The sequence below is a fragment of the Orcinus orca genome, chromosome 3 (assembly GCF_937001465.1).
Source record: "Orcinus orca chromosome 3, mOrcOrc1.1, whole genome shotgun sequence".
NCBI lineage: Eukaryota > Metazoa > Chordata > Mammalia > Artiodactyla > Delphinidae > Orcinus > Orcinus orca.
The window spans coordinates 12,931,226-12,951,621 of record NC_064561.1 but is presented as its reverse complement, the minus strand read 5'-3'; the positions used below and the strand labels follow the sequence as shown (position 1 = coordinate 12,951,621).

At 47.7% G+C, this 20,396-nt stretch overlaps 1 protein-coding gene across 1 annotated transcript; it reads right to left on the bottom strand.

Moving 5' to 3' along the window:
* Positions 1–2,834: 2,834 nt before the first annotated feature.
* On the bottom strand, positions 2,835–19,619 carry SLC35E1 (solute carrier family 35 member E1). The gene is made up of 6 exons (XM_004277597.4): positions 19,138–19,619; positions 18,665–18,735; positions 16,364–16,501; positions 15,211–15,336; positions 6,412–6,657; positions 2,835–5,932 (listed from the first exon to the last, which is right to left on the bottom strand). Exons 1-6 carry the CDS (start codon positions 19,559–19,561, stop codon positions 5,702–5,704), a joined length of 1,236 nt encoding a protein of 411 aa, XP_004277645.1. The 5' UTR covers positions 19,562–19,619; the 3' UTR covers positions 2,835–5,701.
* Between the last annotated feature and the right edge of the window lie 777 nt (positions 19,620–20,396).

Sequence of the window (20,396 nt, the reverse complement as noted above, 5' to 3'; positions counted from 1 at the left end):
CTGTTTAGTAAATGCTCAGTAATCTGGATAGTGTGATTTTTCCATGCCAGGAAAGAACTGTATCAAGAAGCTTTAACTTCTGATCCACCACGGATAGATTTCAGAGATAGCACTCGTTTTTGTGAGTTGAAGATACACAGCACTTACCAGATTCTTAACGGGATCTGTGAACCAAAACACGTTACAAATCTGGTCATTTTTAATGACTGCATAGAACAATGTGGTGTGGATTTACCATAATTTTTTGAAGCCAGACACCATGGAGTCTCTTGAGTTGGTTCTACTTTTAAACCACTATTAAAAGTTTTAGTGTATACATAGATCTTGTGGTCAAAGGGTTTGCACTTTTAATGCTGACGTTGCTCAACTGTCCACCAGAAAGGTTGTACACCCATGACTACTGCTATCATACATTCATCTCATAGTGTTTAAAATGCCATTTGAGACTGGATATGTAAGCATCACAAGGCCTCCCCCAGGCTCCTTTCAGTGGGCCAAATCAGAATTCGTTGGTCAGGAGAAAGCAGTAGAGAGAGTTGCTAGAAGTAGAGGCTCCTGCAGACCGACATGGTCTCCAAGGACCTGGGAACAAAACTCTTAAGTAAGCAAGTAAAATGCACCCCCCTTGGTGAGATGAACTTGCTGAGGGGCCCACCTAACAAGGAAAAAGGAAAGAATTTAAAACCCACACGCATAGCCACTTCGGTCCTGCAAATGTGCTGTGAGGAATTTATCCTAGATTAGAAGCATGTGCAACATTGTGCGCTGCAAACTCATCCCATTAAAATAGTATTTAATGTGCAGCAGTAGGGGTTGGTTAATTGTAGCACATCTTATAATACCATGTACACAGACAGAATCAAGGGATATTTAGTAACAAGGGAAATGTTTCTAGCATATTTTTTTAAAGCAGTTTACAAAATAATATGCACAGTATGCCAGTTTTGAAAAAAGTGCATATATCCTCTCCAGCGGCAACTGCTGTGTCCAGCTTCCTGTGTATCTTTTCAGAAATAAACTATTCACAAGCACCTTTATATATCTCAGCGATATATTTTGGAAGTTGTTCTTTATCCCATTCTTTTTGACATCTGTATAGTCTAGATAATTTTTTGGCTTTAATAATTTTTTTCTAACTTAAAAAATATATAGACTATAAAAATATATAGACCAGAAAAGTTGTTACTAAAAACAGTAGGGGGTTGACTGAGGAAATCTAGGCCCATCTAGACCTATGGTCTCAGTAAAGCAAAGCTTGGTGTGACTGTCACCTCATCTGCAGTAACTGAATCCCATGTGATCAACTAGCTGAAGCCATGGCAGGAGGAATGTCCTGTGGGAACAGAGAAGGTGGTCCTGTCCTGTCCTAGACATGAGCATTCCTTGGGCCTGATCATGTGTCACCAAACGAACTTCTGGTCACAAAGGAGCTGCCCTGGGGAGAGAAAGGAGGAGTCCAGTGTCTGGGAGCAGACATCCCTGAGGAGGGGTTCGGGCTCTGGCATCTGAGCAATGAGGCTGTCCTTAAACCTGGCCCTGCCTGACTTATAAGGCAGTGACACCATCCCCAGCAGAGCCTCTTGAGGCCCTGCTGGAACCACAGCAGACAACTGCAAAGTGACTTGGGTCATCTGGACATCAGGGCTCCTTCAGGGTCTTACTTTAGCAGTGTGGCCGAGGCAACTGAATTGAAAAGATCCCCTTTGATTGCACCAGCTCCTCTTCGGAGTGTATGACAAACGTGAGGAAAAACAAAACCACTCACTTCATTGAGGCTGCTTTGCAGGGCAAAGGGCCCTGGGCTTGGAGTCAGACACTTGGGTTCCAGGCATGTTCCATGGGCCAAGCCTGACTTTCTCTGTTGCCATTTCCCTCTGTAAAATAGGGCTAATACCTGCCTCTTGGGTCCTGATAGTTAAACAAGCATATATAATATAAAATGTGCAAATAAAATACTCTGTGAATTGAAAATGCAAGCCAAAACATTCCCATATGCCGCTTGAATAATTACCCTGTACTTCCTTTAGCATTTTCTGCCCCGCCTCCAACACAGCACTTGTGTGCTCCTTAGTCACACATCCATAAATTAAGCTGAGTGCTCTGAGGGTAGAAGGCTTACGTATCTGTTTCCTGTACTTGGCACAATATGGCAGTTTTGAAAAAAGTGCATATATCCTCTCCAGAGGCAACTGCTGTGTCCGGCTTCCTGTGTATTCTTTCAGAGATAAACTATTCACAAGCACCTTTATATATCTCAGCGATATATTTTGGTGCTCAGTAAATCACTGAACAAAAGGATTATGAATTAAAAGGATGTGGGCACTTGTTTTAGGAGAAACTCCTACCCATCAACTGTGATTGAAGGAAATTGTCTGTTGGGAGTGGTTTCTGAGTAGTATGGGGGGAAATGGGCTTGGAGGCAGACTTCAGTGTGATCCTGGACAAATGACTTAACCCCTCTGGGCCTCACAAGGTGAAGAGTAATCCTTTGTGGATTGTGTGTGAAAAGCCCACACGTAGCAGGTACTCTGTTGTTCCTCATACAGATGTAAGCACAGCTCTCACAACATTCTTGGATTTTCCATGTTATTCTGTTCAATAAAGGCATGTCATTAACTGTTAAGCTGTGATTCTAGTTTTATCCTACTGGCTCATGAATTCACAAGTCACGTGTTTAAATTTGGCTTAGAAAAGGTAAAAAAGTTGCAATACACCTGAATGTGGGAACCAAGTTGGTTTGCTCTTTCTGCCTCTTACACGTTTTGTTGCTGGGCACACTGACGACAGGGTCACTGAGAAAGGGACCCTCACTGACAAACTGGGACCAATCTTGATTCCCTGGAGACCACCATTTATTTTTGGTAAATGCCAGCCACGAATATACACAGTATCATTCCCACAGAACAGTCTATAGCAAGAAAAGTCCTGAAAACAAGGTGACAATTGAAAAAAAGAATTCACAATGTTCAGATTCTTCAATAATTTAATGTTCTATGTCCTTAAGGCTGTTAGACCTTAAGGTATCCAGGTCTGGTTATGTCCCAGTGATAACAGAGGGCCTGTTGCATGATGTATGCCAAATACACAGTAAAATCCAGAAATTCCAAGTGCTTCTTCATTTGAACCTATTTGGCTTCTCTCCTTTGTAACAGGGGTTTGATTTTCCCAATAATGAATGAATTAAAATAAGGTGCTTAAAAATTCCACACTGAGTCTCAAGATAGTGAACAAACACTATTTAAAAATGCCCTCTGAGCCTCAGTTTCCCCTTCTGTAAAACGAAGGAGTTGGGTTTGAGTTAGTTTTGCAGACCATACCACGGATGGGTGAACTAGCTGTCACAATCCCTGGCAATGAGGAGGTGAGGGGAACCCAGCTGCAAATGTGGATTTGAGAGTGGGGTGGAGGGTTGAGCAAGGGCAGCAAGTGGCTGGAAAACTGGCCTTCAGGAGGTCAGTGTCAGCTTTGAACTTTCAAGTCTCAAAAGTATGTCTTTGTCTTTTGATCTGATGATTTGGTCTAATATGATTGTCTCTCATTCCAGTGTATGTACTCACTGTAGATTTATGTACAGAACTAAATATCCCATTTATTCATGTATAAACCGTAATAAAACCAGTCAGATATTTCCCCTCACCAGCAGATCTTGCACTGGAAAAGGAAAACAAATATACACATTTCAGCAACCTCAGAAATTTCATTAAACCTGCATAGAGGCATAATTCATTTTGGAGTTCAATTATACGTTCAAGAAATCAGTTCCTATCATAAAGACAACTACTGTAATGTCTATGCTGTGCAAAATTATCCCCATTTATTGTGGTTCAACTGCAGACTCTACTGCCTCTGGTGAAGGCACTCAGCAGGTTCTTTTCACAAATAACACCCTTCAGAACGGCCCCTTCCTGTTTTACACAGCATTGTCTCAGAACTTGTGGCCAAAGTAATTCAAAAGCAAGACAACGACAAACAGGGACTCCTTAGGCCAGTGGTACTGAACTCACAGGCCACAAGGGGTCCCTGTGACCTCTCCAGGAGTCGCCCATTCATAAGCTGACAAAAGTGTAACCTCTAAGTACAAAATTCTAATTACCAAAACAAACAGGAGTCAAGCGGTACTTCCTTGAAACAGAACCGTCTCACATGCCAGGAGGTAAAGGGTGACCCGATATCCCATCTGCTGATCAAGCCAAGTGCCTGTTCAAGAGGCCGGGGACAGGGCTGAAGGAAGAAGGCTGCCATCAGCGAAGACCCTCAGAGCCAAGCAAGTGGTCCTTTCCGAGGGCACAGTCTTTAGTGATGCCAGGTGTCCCGACCTGGACCTCAGCACATGGGTTACCCACTAGGGTCACATAATTTTCCTCGAGTGATTTTGCCAAAACCCAAACTTTTTCTTGACCAAAGACTGATTTGGCAAACCAAATCCTAGCTTGGTGCTTGCCGCTTCACTGGGACATGATTCAGATCCTAATGCAACCACCACAAGAACAGCTAATGGAAATCAGAGCACTGAGCTCTCATCTATGACACGAACTATCGAGATGACATTCTTGATTTATCTCACTTTCAGGGACTGCTCACTAGAAAAGCTAGTGACCAGCTTTTCAAAACACTTCCTTGCTACTAAACGCAGCAATGTGCCGAGACAGGCATCGCCAGCAACTTTTCTTGTTTTTAAATGCTTAAAAACAAAAGGGTTTTCCAACCATAAGCTGATCCTCATGCATCCTGCATCCCCTAAGGGGGATGGGGGCATAAAAGCACAGACAGCTACAAAATTTGCCCTAGGAAAATGCAAGATCCTCATAAAGCCAACATCACCCCCCCAAACATCCTACTAAGTCAGCACAGAAGTGGTGAAAGCTCAAGAAACAAAACAAATATAGAAATAGAGCCTGAAACACTGAACACGATTTCCTCATGATCCTTCTCACAGCCCTGCATCCCCTCCTCCTTGCTGCTCCGAGAGGAGAGATGCCCTGCTCCACCAACGGAAGAGGGAGCCCAGGAGACAGTGGCCACCTTTCCCTCTGGATCCGGGCACACGCCACCTCTGACTTTTGTGTCAGAATTAGGCTCTAAGAATTCAATGCTAATTACAATAGCTTTGCACTGGGGAACGTTTGCCAGAACTGCAAACAGCCATGGGCTGATCAGAAAGCTGAGTCCATCTTTGTGGCTGGAGATGTTTGCAATAACCGTTACACTCCTCTGCTCCATGGCTGCACCAGTCCTACGCCTACCTGAGCAGTGGAATTAAAGCTGCTAGCCTGTCACCAAGCACCACCCTTGCCACCCTCCCTGCAAACCACCTCTTGCCCACTCCGAGGTCTGTGTCCTTTCCAGAGAGGGTCCTGGCTGTTATCTGGAAAACAGAACAAGAACTCTGAAAAACATGACTTGGGAAGTAAGTCCACACAGAAAGGTAAAAGCCGGACGAGATTTCCATATGGCGACGCAGCCCTCAGAAGACAGACTCCAGGAAGAAAGGGCATGAAACACCGGAGCTCGGGAGCAGTGGTCCCCACTGCAGGGACGGCATCCTGCTGCCCCCAGGGGGCCGGGAACCCCAGGGTCTTCTGATGGTTCTGCACCATCCCCCCTTGGCCGGGTTGTACATTCACTGGTTGTCAGAAGTTTCTGGTACTGCTGGGGGGTAAGAGGGAGGATTGGCAGAACGTCCTGCCCTGGTCGCTAGACTCTACACGTCGTAACGGTTCAAAGTGTACGAGTTTGGGTAGCTCTGCCGGCTGTACTGGAAGTGATCTGTCAAGATGTTGTTGCGGCCGTACTGATAGTCCCCGTGCTGGGGGAAGAGAATGCCGTTGTGGGGCTTCTCCAGGGCGCTCCGATGATGCTCCTTACTGCTCAGGTCCCCCGTCGTGACGGGGAGGAGGTGCTTCCGGGCTTGCTGATTCGCATCATACTTGGTCTGCGAGGTCAAGAGAGCAGTGAGACCACTGGCTCCTTGTCCAGGACACGCACAGAGGACAGAGGGGAGCTCGAGATTCACAGCCAAGCAGCCTTCAAGGCCAACACAAGTGTCATCCCTAGCGGGGCTGGGCATGGCCAGTGAACTGTTACTGGACCGGCCCTACCTGTCAGCCATCCCACAGCCTTACATCGGAACAAACAATCTTCGCAAGGAGGGAGGGAAATTCCTGATAAAGCCTCAGTAGACCCGAGAGCCACACTGGACTGAGGCATGAGCCTGGGGTCATCTACGCAGGAAAAGGAAGCCCCGGGCAGAGGGGGCTGAGCGTAGACCATAAACCAGTCAGTGGCAAAGCTGGCAGCTGGAACCCGGGCCTCTTAGTTCCTGGTGAGGCCCCTTCCATTCCCCGCCCCGGCCAACTCTTGGTAGACTCCCTGGGCGTCCCAGGGGACAGCCTCCCCCCACCCCAGACTCACCTTGTTGTACAGAAAGACTCCCAGGATGGCCGTCATCATGCCCAGGACGTTGGTGCTGGTGACTGGGTTTCGCAGCATGATCAGGGACACTGTGATGACCATGATTCTCTTGGTGGCGTTGGCGACCGAGTAGCTCAGAGGGCTGATGAGGTTGAGGATGCTGAAGGCAATGACGTTCTGGGCAAAGTTACAGAAGCCGCTGACAGCCAGGAGCAGAAGCATCCAAGGCCACTGGGACACATAGGTCTACAGAGACGGGGGAGCGAGAACAGCACTGCGGTCACACGCTTGCCCTGGCAGGGGGGGTGACACACAGCGGCTTATCAGGGTCACACATTCGCTGGGGAACAGACCCAGGTGGGTCATCATGTGATACCAGGTGCTTTATCTATACAACCTCTGACCTTCACGACACTCTGCATGGAGCAACAATAATAATGATCACCACCCTTTCCTGCTGAGGAAGCGGAGGTTCGGGGGGACATCAGCTACCCAAGGGGTGCAGAGTATGACACAAACCAAAGCCTTCCCTCATCCCTGTCCAGTGAGGGCCGGGGCTCTGGGTTAGCAGAGCGAGTTCTGCATTCTGGACATCACCTCAGTCTGTTTGGGCTGCTAAGACAAAATACCACAGGCTGAGGGTGCTTACAAACAACAGATGTTTATTTCTCACAGTTCTGGAGGCTGGAAGTTCAAGATCAAGGCGCCAGTAGATTCCGCATCTGGTGAGAGCCCTTTTCCTGGTTCAGGGTGGCACCTTCTCACTGGGCCCTCACATGGCGGAAGTGGTGAGGGAGCTCTCTGGGGTCTCTCATAAGGGCATGAATCCCATTCATGATGGCTCCACCCTCATGACCTAATCAGCTCCCAAAGGCCCCACCTCCCGACACCATCACACTGAGAGTTAGGCTTCAACATATGAATTTGGTGGGGGGTGACAGACATTTAAACCATAGCAGACATGATGCATTGTATAAAATGGGGAGGTCCTGGGAAGGCAGCCTCTGGGTGTGTGAAGACCCTCCCCTCCCCGCCCAAGGCTGGGAGCCAGAGGCTCTGGGTCTGCCCCATTGCTGGGAACCCCCCCAGGCAAGCTGCTCGACCTCTCTGTTTCCTTCATCTATGAAATGGGAAAGATTGACCCCTGATAAGTCCACACAACGCTGCTGCTATGAAGATCAAATGCAATCATGGCTTTGAAAGTGCTTTAAAACAATCCCAAGGCCAAACAAACAGGAGGTGATGCTATCGTCAAAATTTTAGTTACCATTTGACCCTCACCAGAAGTAAGCTACCCTAATGAAGGGGGTCCAGAAGAAACCACAACTAGCAGACGTCGGGGCCACAGAACTCCTCAAAGAGCCTGGGCTGATCCCAGGCCAGTTCCCAGGCTGCTCTGGCCTTTGACAGAGGAGGATGCAGCTGGGTCCGCCCAGGACAGTGGTGTCTAGTGGCCCTGCCAGGATGGGAGCTGCAGCAATCTTAGGGCAGCGGCCTGATTCTATCTCTACCACCCTCTGATAGGGAACGATCACGTAGTCCTCTTAAAGGTGAGGGAGATCTGAGTAGGCGACCTGCTCAGAATTGCCCAGAACGTTGCCCTAGTTGGGATAATAGCCTCTGTAAGGCATGTGAGCCCACCAGCGCGCCTTCAGGGTGAGCTGGCCTGTTCTCCCAGCAGTTCTTCCCTGAGGTGACCCATATGGACTTCCAAGCTATTTTTACAAGGCAGCCAGCTTGCAAAGATATCTATCTTGCAGGAAAGGAACCCAGGCAATCCAGCTTTTTAAAAGAACTGACATAACAATAAAGTCAAGTGTTTCTTCCTCCCGGTGGATAGTTCCATGTGTTTTCACACATATATTGACTCATGTAGCCAACACTGCAATCAGGATTCAGAACAGCTCCATCACCCCATAACACTCCCCAGGGCTTCTTTGTGCAAACCCCCTCCCCCAACCCAGGCAACCACTGCTATGTTCCTCATGATAGGTTCATCTTTTGGAGACCGTCCTATAAATGGAATGATACAGCATGGAACCTTCTCAGACAGGTTTCTTTCATTCAGCATAATGCCTCTAACTGCCCCCCCCGCAAGTTGTTGTAAGGGATGACAGTTGTTATTGCTGAGAAATGTTCTGCTGTACAAACATACCGAAGTTACCTTAACCATTCACCCGTTGAGTGACATTTGGGTTGTTTCCAATACTTTGTGATCATGAATAGAGTTGCTATAGACATTCATGTACAGGCTTCTGTGTGAATGTGAGTTTCATTTCTAGAGTAAATACCCAGGAGTGAGACTGCTGGGACATATGGTCAGTGTATGTTTAACTTCAGAAGAAACTCCCAAATGTTTTCCAGAGTGGCTGCATGACTTTGCACTTGCTCCAACGATATATGAGAATTCCAGTTGTGGCCCAGCCTCGACAAACATGGTACTGCCAGTACTTTTCATTGTAGCCATCCTACTGGATACGAAGTAGCACCTCATCTTGGTTTTAATTTGCTTTTCCCTAATGACTAATGATGTTGAACATATTTCACATGCCATCTGTACAATCACGATGGTGAAGTTCAAGTCTTTTGCCCATTTTTAAACAAGTTGTTTTCCTACTATTGAATTTTGAGAGTTCTTCATATATCCTGAACATAAGTCCTCTGTCAGTATCGCATTGGCAAATATTTTTTCCCAGTCTGTAGCTTGTCTTTCTTTCACTTAATAGTGTATTGGAAAGCGAAAGTTTTTAATTTTGAGGAAGCCCCCATTTACCAATTATTTTCTTTATGGACTTTGCTTTTGGTGTAATGTCTAAGAACTAATCCCAAGTCGTGAAGATTTTTCTTCTGTTTTCTTCTAAAGGTTATCATTTTTGCTCTTAAATTTAAGTCTAGAGTACATTATGAATTAAATTTTGTATAATGTGTGAGGTTGAAGTCAAGCCTCAGTTTTTGCTTATGGATGTCCAATTGTTCCAACACCATTTGTTAAAGAAACTATCCTCTCTCCATTGAATTGCCTTTGAACCTGCATCAAAGATCAGTTACCCATATTTGTGAGTATAAGTTCAAACTGCCTATTCTGCTCCACTGATCGATGTCTCTCTCCACCAATATCCATACCTTTATACTAAGCCTTCAAATTATGTAGTGTGATTCCTCCAACTTTATTCTTCTCTCTCAAACTTATTTGGCTATTCCAGTTCTCTTGCCAGTCAATGTATGTAAATTTTCCAATCAGCTTTTCTATATTAAAAAATTTTTAATATATATAGGTATATATCTATCTCCATGTATACACACACGCACAGATAGATTAGTATCTCAACTTTTTTTTCATTTACACCTTTGACAAGGAGAAAAATTAAAATTTAAGTAGTGATTTATAGTTGAATTAATACTAAAGAATAAAATTTTGTTGGGTATAGAGAAGTTTATTTTGTCCTTTCAAATCTGTATTTCTTTTTCTTGTCTTGTTGCCCTGGCTACGATGTCAAGTATGATGTGGAATATGCATGTTGAAAGTAAACATCTTTACCTTATTCCTGAACTTAGGGGGAAAAGCCTTCAATCTTTCATCATTATGATGTTAACTATATATGCCCTTGATCAAGTTGAGGTAGTTTCCTTCTATTTCTAGTTTGTTGACTTTTTAAAACTCATGACTGGATGTTGGACTTTGTCAAATGCCTTTTCTGCATCAGTTGGTATGAATACATGATTTTTGCTAGACTATTATAGTAGATTACACTGACTGATTTTCAAGTATTGAATTAGCTTTGCATTCTTGATTGAAATCCCACTTTTTCATAGTGTAGCATGGTTTTTATATATCACTGCATTTGATTTGTTCTAATACTTTGTTAAGAACTTTTGCCTCCGTGTTCATGAGGGATTTTGGTCTTTTTCTTGGTTTTGTTATGAGCCAAAGGTGTTCCTTTCCTTTTCTGTTTTCTGGAGGAGATTGTGTAGAACTGGTGTTTATTTTTCCTTAAGTGTTTGGTAGAAATTACCAGTAAAACCATCTGGGCCTGATGACTTCTTTTTAGAAGGTTTTAAACTACGAATTCAATTTCTTTAATAGCTCTGAGACTCAGGTTATCTTTTTCATCTTGAGTGGGTGCGTTTTGATAGTTTGTGGTTTATGAGGAACTGGTCTATTTCATCTATTGTTGAATTTATGTGTATAGAGCTGTCAGTAGTATTCTTACGGTTTTAAGGTCTGTGAGTTCTGCAGTGCTATTCCCTCTTTCATTCCTCATATTTGTAGTGTCTTCTCTCTCTCTCTCTCGTTTTTGGTCAGTTTTGCTTAAGTTGAAAAAAATTTTTTTCTCCCTTGAGACTTCCTCTTTGGCCCAGGGATTATTTAGAAATGTGCTGTTTAATTTCCAAGTGTTTGGAGATTTTTTCATTACCTTTCTGCCATTTACTTCCGATTTCATCATGATCAGAGAATATATTTTGCATGTTTCCAATCCTTTTGTTAAGGTTTGTTTTCTAACAAAGAATATGATCTTGGTGAATGTTCCACATGTACACTTGAAAGAATGACTATTCTGCTGCTCTTGGGTAGCGTATTCTGGAAATGTCAATGAGACATCCAGTTGGTTGACTGTGGCATTCAGTTCTTTATTCTTGCTGATTTTCTATAGTTCTGTTGATTTTGAAGATTCTATATTTGCTGGATATAATCTGTTGATAGTTCCTTAGTGTCAGTACTTTAAAAAAAATGTTATTCTACTTTTGCTTTTCATTGTTTCTGACGAGAAACCCGCAGTCATCCAAACTGCTGTTCTATAAATACTGCATCGTTTTTCTCTGGCTGTTTTCAAAGATTTTTTCTTTGTCTTTTCATCTTTTTCTCTCTGTGGTTTCAACTGGATAATTTCTATTGATTTATCTTCAAGTTATGGACTTTCCTCTGTCACCTCCATTCTGCTTAGCCCATCCAGTGAGTGTTTAAGCTGTTCCTTCCATTCTGGAACTTCCATTCGGTTCTATCTATCTTCTGTTCTTCCCATTTGTTTCAAGAGCATTCTTGGAGCATGATTATATATCATTGCTTTAAAGTCTTTGTCCAATAATTCCAACATCTGGGTCATCCCAGTGTTGGCATCTGTTGATTATCTTTTCCCACAAGACTTGAAATTTTCCTGGTTCTTCATATGCCAAGTAATTTTGGATTACATCCTGGACAGTTAGAATATTATAAGACTGTAGGTCTCATTTAAGTCCCATGGGGAACGTCAATATTTGGTTTTAGCAGACTCAGTTGGGTTCGGGCTACAAGCTTGAGCAGCCTCCTGTGGGTTGTGGTTCCAATGTCAGTTCTGTTTTCAACCTTTTCAGTGGTACACAGCTCTGTCCTGAGTGTGCTCTACCCAGTTGTCACTCTTGGTCCTGGGTAGTAGTCTATCCTGTCTTTGTATGCTGCTAGGATCAGATTCCCACGTGTGCAGCTCAGGAGTGGGCCCAGGATTTCATGTTTTATGAGGTCACTTTCTCTGGGTTCCTCCTCTCCATGTCTCCTTGGTACTTTATGGTTTCTGAGGGCTCCCTCTTTCAGTCCTCCAGTCAGAAAGTTGGAATTAATTACCCCATTCTGCTGTGTCTTTCCCACAACTGCACCTCCTTTCGGGGGCCAAGCAGTGGGAGGATGAAGGGAGAAAAAAAATGCAATGGGGCTAATCCCATCCTTTGACTGCAGAGGGAGGCTGCCCCCCTCAGCATCTCAGGTGCCCGTGGGACCTGCTGCCGCCACTACCATGGGATTGCTGGGGGCCTGGGATGCGAGAGAACAAAGGAAACAGAGAAAATGGGGGATTTCCTCTACTCTCTCTGAACATCAGGAATCTCCTTTCCCTGTCTGCAAGCCAGCATAGAGGGCTTTTGACTCTCTTCTTCCCCAGTGCCCACTTCCGCATTTCCGGCTGCCTTGAGTCCAGGCTGGAGACACAGGAGGCAAAAGAAAGGCAAACTCACAGATGGCTCAGTGGTACTTTGCAATCTGGCTTTTTCTACCAGCGTGCCTGCTCCCATTTACTTTCCAGTTTTCAAATACCTGTTTCACACATCGTGTCCAAACTTTAAAACTAGGCTTCCTGCTCCCAAGTCTGGTGATCCGTGCCTGGCTTCAGCTGAACTGTTGGCATCAGGGCTGGGCGTGTCTGGGAACTGCCCTCTGTAGCCTTTCTTGGTAACATGGCGAATAGCAGGCCCCAGCTGATATTCTCCAACCTGAACCTCCTTCCTCCTACTATGGAGCGCCACACTGGAACAGAGCTAACTCACCTGGCTGAGAGACACAGGGCAGAGAGGAGGAGCCCCGACAGGAACCCCGCCTTCAGGCGGCAGCACTGTGGACTACTGCATGCTCCTAGGGCTGCTGTTAAAACGCACAAGGTCCCCATCAAGGTAAAAAATAGATGGCCTCAATGAGAAAAACTAGAAGAAAACCGAAAAATATCCAAAATACAAGAGAAACGCAAAGCAAAGAGAGCAGACAAAAAAATAAAAGAGAGAGAGCAGAGCAAAGCCTACGTATACCTGTTTGTGTGTATACACACAGACCCCAATGAGTTGTAACAGGACAGTGTAACAGAACTGAAGCCAAACCTATAGACAATACTATGCAGTCAATAAAAGGAACAAAAAAGACCCAACAGGTCAGTATGGAGTGATCTTCAGGACATGTCATTGAGTGAAAAGAGCAAGGCACTCTTTCCTAAGTATCTAAAAAGCCACTTTTTGTGTAAGGAGGAGGTAGGTATGAACACACTTGGCCCTCAGTATCTGTGGGGCGTTGGTTCCAGGAGCCCCCAATCTGAGGATGCTCAAAGTCTCTCATATAAAATGGCGTAGTACAATTTATAGTCGGCCCTCCGTATCTGTGGGTTTCACATCTGCAGATTCAACCAACCTCGGATGAAAATTTTGATCCTCGGTTGAATACGGGGACTCGAAACCCATGGATATGGAGGGCCGACCGTATATAGAAATTTGCTTATGTCTGCGAAAAGAAACACTGAGAGGGTAAACCAAGATCATAAAAATGGCTACTTATAGGGTCGGCAGTGGGGAGGCAACAGCGACTGAAGTTAGACTTCTTTGAATAAACGCTGTCATATCATTTGGGTTTGGAAATATAAAGGTTTGATATATTCAGTGAGGAAAAAAAATTGCCTAGAAATTGAAAACAAATGGAAGTAAAGGAACCCAAATGCACAAGAAGTTGGTGACAGAGGCACATTGTGAAAACAATTATTTCAAGTGCCCTTAGAACACAGTATTCCAGTTGTACGTCTGTAACGAAACCTGTTTTAAGGACAGACAGAGCTGCCAAGAAATCTTTACTGTTTCTCTGTACGCTACCTGCAGTTGCCTGGTAGGGAGTCTCACTCTGAAGCAGTTATATGTGTGTACAGTAGAATCACGTATGAACAGTTTCCGTAGTGTATTGCGAATGAGAAACGTTGTGAGAAACCAAGTGTACCAGGAAAGACACACACACGCAAAATCAAAGCAGTAATAAATGCTGCAATGTTAAACTGGACTTAGAATGAATCAGGATAAGCTCTCCCCTCCACCACCAGATACGTCTTTCCTGGTTTTTTACTGCCAAGTCTTAAAAACAATGACAACCCAACAGCAGTGAGCACACGTGGCACTGAGATGGTATCTCTAAACACGAATCTCTCTCTGCTAAAAGCAACCCGGGTCCCTGAAGGAGTGGCTGATTGCAGGTCTGGGATGGGAGGCGCACAAGATGAGGGAGGACGTCCTGTGGGGCCAAAAGTTACCCAAGGCTGATATGTGCTATCAGAAGGGCAGGGAGCCAATAAGAAGGACTCCATCAGCCCAGACAAGATACTCTGAATTATTTAACAAAATAACACATACAACTGACAAACACAAGTTCACAATGATACTGAAAAGTAAATAAATCAAAGAACCCTCCTTCACCCAAAAGAAACCCTCAACTCCCTGGTTAACACTCCCTGGTTTTCTTTACTTTGAAAACTGGTAACTAGAAGGAAAGAGAAGTAGTAAACTGCTTTTCGTGCACTGTACTTTCAGGTAACAAACTAGTTCCAGCCGATGATGGAAAGTTCTTCACAGAAACATTACAGCTAATCAACATGGAAGGGAAGTTAGAACACAGAGCCACAGTTGCCTCACCTGGAAACCAGAGATAACCTCCACTACATCCATAGGTGGTGGTAGGGATTAAAGACCAATGTCAAGAATCCAGTCAGACCTCATTAAGCCCTAATAAACACTGACTCCACCTAACTCGGGCCTGGAAGAACCTCCTTCTTATCACTGTCACCTGCATTAGTTTCTAGCACATTCTCTGGAGGCTGGTCCTGTAGGTGGTGGGAAGATGCTCTTTCCTGTGCCTAGAGAGCTATGGATACATCTGGTGCCAATGGAAGTACAGAGATGACACCAAGAAAGGACTCGAGCAGTGCAAGCACAGTTTCCAAAAGGCAAAGTGAGATCTGAACCAGACTGTCAAGATGGGAAACTTGCTTGTGCTTGTTTTCTTCCTTGAATGTACTGGCACAAATGCAGCAGCTATCAGCAGCTAGGATCTAGCATGACAGAGAAGGAAATGCACAGGCAGCCTTCTTGCTCAACTGCAAGCGGTGTGAGTCATCAAAGGGCTGAGGGCTAAAAGGGCTGCCTATCAGAGGCCTCAGATGCCCCAAAGTCAACACAGAGGCGTAACCCCCTGACAAAGGGCCTACTTTGGAACCAGTTAAGAAAAGGCCATGTTCTTGACACAGGCCAACTCACCAGGTCGCTGCTGACCAGGAAAGCCGAGAGGTCCACCAGGACCCACGTGGGGATCATAAAAAAGACGGCATGGCAGCCCAAGATGTTCAGCAGCCGGAGATGGTGGATCCTTGAATCTCTTAATACCTGAAGGGAGAAAACCTCTTTAAAGGCTGATCGAAACTATTAAGTGGCAAGAGGGGCTCCGCTTACCCAGGCCCCAAACATGGTGACTGTACATTAACTCTGACATCTGACCTTGACTGCCAAACCTGAAAGTGCACCTATGACGAGACACACAGCCCATGTCCAAAACAGGCACGATGTTTCGTACATGAAGGATGGAGAAAAGAAACAAAACAAAACAAAACAAAAACAAAAAACACCAACACTCAATGCTGGTGAAGCTACAGTAAAACAGGCACTCTGAAGTGGCACTGGTTAATGTCTAAATTGGCATAAAGTATATCAAGAGCCATAAACATCTCATACCCTCTGACCCAAGAACTGTAAACCTATCCAAAGGAAATAACCTGAGAGACAGAAAAATGTTATGCACCAAGACGTTCATTACAATATTATTTATAGTGAATAGCTGGAAATAATCTGCGTCTGCAACAGGGAAACTGACTGCGTTACTTGTGACACCTGAAAAGATGTGATTATTACTGGAGTTAGGAGCAATAACTTTCAATGATATGGGAGCATGCAGTGTTGCAATAATAAATGAACGAAGCAGAATTTGAAAAGTATGTATAATATTACAACTCTAAAAACTGTGCAGGAAAAAACTCTAGCATTAATAGTAGTTCTCCTTAGGGGACAGCACTGCGACTTTCCTCAGTAAAGAGGAAACCCTGCGGCAGAGGGCAGGTCTCTCTTGATTCTTTGTCTCCAGCACCTACTGTGGTGCCTGGCACACAGTGGGTGCTCAGTAAGTTTTCTGATTTCTTTTCATTGGGCTTTTCTCCATTTTTTCACATTGAATGTAGGCGAACTTTATAATAAAAAAACAAAAAAGCTATTTAAAAACCAAACAAATAGAAAACCAGCAGAAGGGCAACAGGATTTGTTTTGTTCCAACACCGAAGAAATCCCTACTTGGCCACTTTTTTTTAGATGCCACCCGCACACCCCTGCAACACCAGGTGCACCCTGGATGGCACCCAAATACCTTTTTGGAGAAAATATTCTGAAGCGAGAAGCACAGTGTGGCAGCAAGGGCACTGACAAGCCCCCACATGTCGAAGGACAACTCCGTGACAGTGGCCAGCAGGACGCCGCTGATGATGGGGATGAGTGACAGGTACACCTGTGAGAGGAGGGCAGGAGGGGCTGATGGGCCAGGGTTGAGCTGGGCCACCCAACACAGATGACCAGAGGAAAGCCTCAGCTGCTGTCTTTTCCCTCCCCAAAAGGACACTGCCTACCCCTTTTAACAACGGTGTTAGCCACGACAGTGATGCTCTAGGGGGCGCTGAGCGGGGTAGGACGCAGATGGTTCTCGGAGTACCTGAGGGCAGGGCTGTATCACTGTGGGTGGCCCCACCCCCTATACCATCACCCCCATTAAGAGCCACAAACCAGGGCTGGTCTCAATAGGATCTATCCAGCTGCTGCCACCAACACACCAGGGTCTGAAACTTCAATCGTCTGAAAGGCTGGCCGGGTCCCTCTTATTTTGGGCTCTTCCAACATGCAGTTATCCCTGGTAGGGACACTCCCCCGACACCTTCTCCAGCTGGAGACCTCCTTTCCCTTCAGGTGTCAGTTCACAAACACAAGAACTTTCCCTGACTCACCTCCCCCTAGACGCTGTCAGTTTCCTCTGCTGTGTGTTCCAGGGAATAGCGCTCTCCATTCACTATAAGCGCCCTTTACATTGTCTGCGTCCCTGCACTCGCTTAGGGCAGCTCCTTGGTCACTGCTCCTGGTGCCCAGCACACGGCAGGCAACCCAGTAACTGCTGGCCGAAAGAACGAGTAGCGAGTGCCATGATAGGGGGCCTTCCAGAAGGCTCAAGCTTTCCAGGGCCTAGGGCAAGGAATGGCCCTGGAACTCTGGTGGCTAAAATGGGATCCATTCCCCACACTTAGCTCTTCTTACTCCTGGCTCATCCTTCTACAAAGGATACTCTTAAAGCACTTGGGAGACTTTAGGAGGGGGTGGTGAGGCTTCCACCCCACCAACGCCCACACACAGGGCCGAGGGAAGCCTCTGAATTCCAGAATTCCTGCTCCCCCCACTACTGGCTGTCGCCCTCAGGCTCTCCCTTTTGAAGTCCCATTTCTTCCCCAGAGATCAGGAATGATTACCCAGCTTATCCAAACAGGGTGGGGCCACACTTACTCTATCATTATCCTTAGTCTCCTGCCTAAGCCATTCCCCTGTCTTTCCTCTCTGTGTAAGGTTCTGGCTTCCCGCCCAAGCCGGGTACAATGTCCCTTACAACAGGAAACCTGATAAACACAATGTGATATGGAGAGATGCAGCCGCACACCTCTCAGGCAACTCCTGACCTGGGGAGACAAGTCACACCTGACGTCACCCTGCGGGTGGGCTGCAGAGCGCGCCCAGATCTTGCAGGGGAAAAGACTGGCTGAAAGAAAACATCAGCCAGAGGTGGCCCCATTTCTATAAGCTGATCCAGGGCACCGCCGTTCTAAGTTACATAAAATACAGGATGCCAGAAACCAACCACATAGGAAAGAGGAGCTCTGTCCAGCATGAAATGGATTCCAGCTGGGACAACAGGAGTCCCACTTCCACTTAAGGACACAGGGAAAGGCTGTCTCTGGCTGACTCCACAGCTTCTCTCCCTCCAAGCCAGGAAATACCCAGGCCTGGCATCTTGAACAGACCCTGAATTGTGCCCGGAGCATCTTCCCTATGCAGCCCTGGGTTCTGCGTGTTGTTTTCACTTCCATTCCCAGACATTCACAATTCCGGGCTGTTTTTATTGTGAAGACTTTGCTGGGCTTTGCCAAAATCGGACTCCTCTGACTAGCATTTCACTTCTGACCCCAGAAGTCCCAACCTGACCGCTATCTCTTGCAAAGATGTGAAACTCTGTCAGAGTTCCGTTCCAGCAAGGAGTCGGATGTTCCAAGGGTGTTCCAACCCTGACCCCACTGGAGGGGCATGGGGTGTCTGGTCAGGATGGGACCAAGTTATCCAAGTTGCCTACCAGCAACCCCAGGTAGGTAATCAAAACAGGAAGGAACTTGAGATGGATGGCAGCATCCTGAGATCACCCAACAGAGACAACTCAGGAACACACACCCCACACACCACTGCCCCCAGGGTGATTCCAGAATATTAGCAGCAAAAGAGCCACCAGAGGTCTCTAAGCTGACTTCCTTCCTTGACAGGAAGCCAGGCAGCCTGCAGGCCAGGAACCTGGACCACGTCACCAGCTGGGCAACAGCCGGAAAGCCCTTGGGGCCCCCACTGGCCCAGAGCCCTCCTGGGTTACCTTGGTGCTCTGTTTCTCCTTCATGATGATCCGGGACAGGAGGACCACCCAGATGGGCATGGTGGCCTTGACTGCAAAGAGAGGCAAGGGGCGTTCAGGGAGCTGTTCTAGTCCCAGAACCCACCCTGGGACTCTGTCCCAACTCCACTGGAGGGGCGGGAAGGCTTGGCAGCCCCTCAACCTGCTTCAGCTCTTCTATTTCTGTGGGCCTTCCCCCTAACCCAACAGTTCTGATCCGCCCTGCTCAGCTCCCAGCATTCTTCTCAGCCCCTTCCTTTCCCGAGACCCCTGTGCGTGTCCCTCTCTTGCTAAAAGCTTTTGGAGGCCTCCAGCGCCTTCCGGACATTAGCTGACTTCTCAGCCCGGCATTCCTGACCGTCGACTGCACCCCGGCCGGCGCGCTCCTACCCAAGAGCCGAAGCCCCAGGCGGCGTGCACCGGCCGCCTTCCCCTAGGCCAGGTTTGGCACCCACCGGTGTGCGCGTAGGACACGGGCACCTTCCAGATGCTGACGTGCGCAGACACTGACGCGAAGTACTTGCCGAAGGCGAGCGGCAGCACGTAGCGCGGGTAGAAGCGCGGTGGCAGGAGCGGGCCCGGCGACTGATGCGGACCGGGCCCAGGGCCCGAGACTGGCGGCGCCGGGGGCACGCGCCAGGCGCGGAGCAGAGGCGGGAGCCCCGCGCACAACGCCAGGATGTGGCACAGCGACACGGTCACGGGGAACGGGAAGGCGCTCAGGATCACCTTGTTGACTACATTGCCGCCCGCGCTCAGCGCGTACCACAGCAGGCACAGCGCCGCCACCCGCGCGCCCTCGCGCGCCCCGCCGCTGCCGCCCGCGGCTCCTGGGCCCCCGGCGCCAGCGCCCACTCCCACCGCCGCCGCCACCGCCATCCTCCCCGAGCACCCACCCCTTCCCGCCCGTCCGACGGCCCGACGCCGGGCGGGGGTGGGGCCGGACGGGAGCGGGAGCGCCAGCCAACGCCGCTCCCCATTGGCTGCCACCTCTTGCGTCACTGACACGCGCCGGCAGACGCGCCCGCCACCACGTAGCACGCGCAGGCCCCGCCCCCTCCGGAAGCCCACAGGGGGAGGGAGGGGCCTGTCCCGGAAGCGGAAGGAAGGAACGGGGACCGTAAAGCCACAAGGGCTCTTCAAGCGGTGGGGTGGCCCGGGGGACCGGGGACGGGGGCCCAGAGCACAAGCAGGAGGGGCGGGCGGGAGCGTTAGGCCCCGCCACGTCGGTGTCCGTGAGCGGGCGATCGAGTTCGTGGGTCAAACCTCGATGTCCGGGCTGCATCGGCGCCCCCCAGCCAGATTCCTGATGGCCGGCGGCGGACAACGAAGGTAAAAGACCAGACCTTTCGGGGAGAGAAACCGAATTGTAAAAACCTCTCCTTGGGCCAAATTCTTTCTGCAAACCGGGAGCGAACTCCCGTGGCTGGACTCCAACAGAGGGGCCAACCTCAGAGCGCCCCGGAGCACGTTCTGGGAACTCGATGTGCGCTGTGCGGTGAAACGAAGATGGTATTACCATCTTCATTTCACCGACTGACGGACCGAAGCCCAGAGAAGGGAAGCGACGTGGCTTAGATCCTCCGGCCAATTTGGGAGCCGTGATAATGGCAGCCTCCTCGGGCACCTGTCTCTAGGGGATCTGCAGGAGGGAGGGGCGTGATGCTGGCCCCGACTGCTGACGCCCAAGGACCGGCTGGGATAGAGCAGCCCC